This window comes from Mandrillus leucophaeus, unplaced genomic scaffold, assembly GCF_000951045.1.
Source record: "Mandrillus leucophaeus isolate KB7577 unplaced genomic scaffold, Mleu.le_1.0 Scaffold439, whole genome shotgun sequence".
Taxonomy (NCBI): Eukaryota; Metazoa; Chordata; class Mammalia; order Primates; family Cercopithecidae; genus Mandrillus; species Mandrillus leucophaeus.
The window spans coordinates 806,833-808,210 of NW_012104687.1; the positions used below are offsets into that span (position 1 = coordinate 806,833).

Sequence of the window (1,378 nt, forward strand, 5' to 3'; positions counted from 1 at the left end):
GCTGAGAAATGGAGAAGCCAGCGTTCACACCCAGGCAACTGGGTTCCAGAATCTGCCTGGCACTTAGTAGGCACTCAATGAACGAACAAATGAATGAATGAATGATGCTGGAGCCCGCCCCTTCCTCCCCACCTCTGCCTCTGACCTGGTCTTCCCCAAAGTCCCTTCCGCTCTTACCTCCATTGGAAAGCTGCAGAGGTGCAGCTGGCACTGTGGTTGCAGCCTTGCCAGGGGGTGTCCAGGGGCTGGGCCTCCTCGCCAAGCCAGCCTCGGGTGTCTTCACTGGGGCAGGAGCCGCCCAGGGGCGGCCACGCCGGGCCTCACAAACCGCCTGCCTTACTTCCTCCGCCACAGCCACATTGCGGCGTGGGGGTGCCAGGGTGATAAAGACAGACGATGCCACCCTCTTCTCAGGCTTTGAGGCCATGGCTTCAGCTCCTGGTGTGGCTAGGGACAGAGTGGGGCATGGCACGGGATTGCCACCTGGACACACAGACACCCTCCCCCGAGAGGCAGAGAGCCTCCCTCCTCCCAAAAAGACAGGTCAGCCACCCTACCACGCCAACAACTCAGTCCAGCACCCAGCCCAGCCAGAGAGGGGGTGGGGGTGTCCTCCTGGGGAAGACAGGGCCCACCAGGGGACTTGGCCACGGGGTGAGACCCGGAAGTCCTGACTGCCCCTCGCCCGAACCTGTACACCTAGGGAAGCAAAGGGCGGCCCTCACCAATGATCACTTTTCCTCGTCTAACACCTGTGAGAAAGGAACAGCTCCTTCAGCTCCCAGCCCCAGCAGGGCTGACTTCTGTTCTCAGCCTGGAGTCCCGCCTGCCTGCTGGGCCACACCCCAAGTGACCTCCCTCACCTGGGATCAGATTCTCCTGGAAGGGCTGAGGTCCTGGAGGTTCAGGCTAGCTCCACTTTGGAAGGGAAAGAGAACAGATCGGGATCTGTCAGGGCGTCAGGGCTGGGCTCCAGTGGCGGAGTGGGCGGGGGCAATGAGAGCTACCCTCACCAAGACCTGCTCTGCCCTGAGCACATTATCCTCATTAACTCATAAACACTCACAAGGTGGCTGTGGGGCAAGCACTATCACCGCCTACCTAACACATCAAGCAATTGAGACTCAGAGAGAAGTCACCTGTCCAGGGTCACACAATGGTGAGGTAGCATTGGAACCCAGAGCCCATGCTCTTGGCCACTTTGCTCTGCTTTGCCCTTTCCCAGCCCTGCACACGAGCCAGCACCCTCCTTGCTTGCGTTCTAGTACTGGAATCTCTCACTCCACCCAATCTCCAAAACCCGGGTCCTGGTTCAGGCCTGGGCAGTGGGCAGGGGGCAAGGACAGAGATGGGGAGGTTCCATGGCCTCTGGTCTCAC

The 1,378-nt window shown here is 60.2% G+C and overlaps 1 protein-coding gene across 2 annotated transcripts in view; it reads right to left on the reverse strand.

The window, feature by feature from the left end:
- The window catches only part of FBLIM1 (filamin binding LIM protein 1), a 26,843-nt gene extending 25,927 nt beyond the window's left edge, over window positions 1–916 (reverse strand). The window contains exons 1-2 of one of the 2 annotated variants that reach the window (XM_011993972.1): window positions 726–916; window positions 178–447 (exon numbers count right to left, since the gene is read on the reverse strand). In XM_011993972.1, coding sequence (XP_011849362.1) covers window positions 178–427 — 250 coding nt within the window. In that variant the 5' untranslated portion in view covers window positions 428–447; window positions 726–916. The remainder of the gene's footprint in view (window positions 1–177; window positions 448–725) is intronic. The other variant, XM_011993973.1, reaches the window with a different exon arrangement.
- Window positions 917–1,378: the final 462 nt, after the last annotated feature.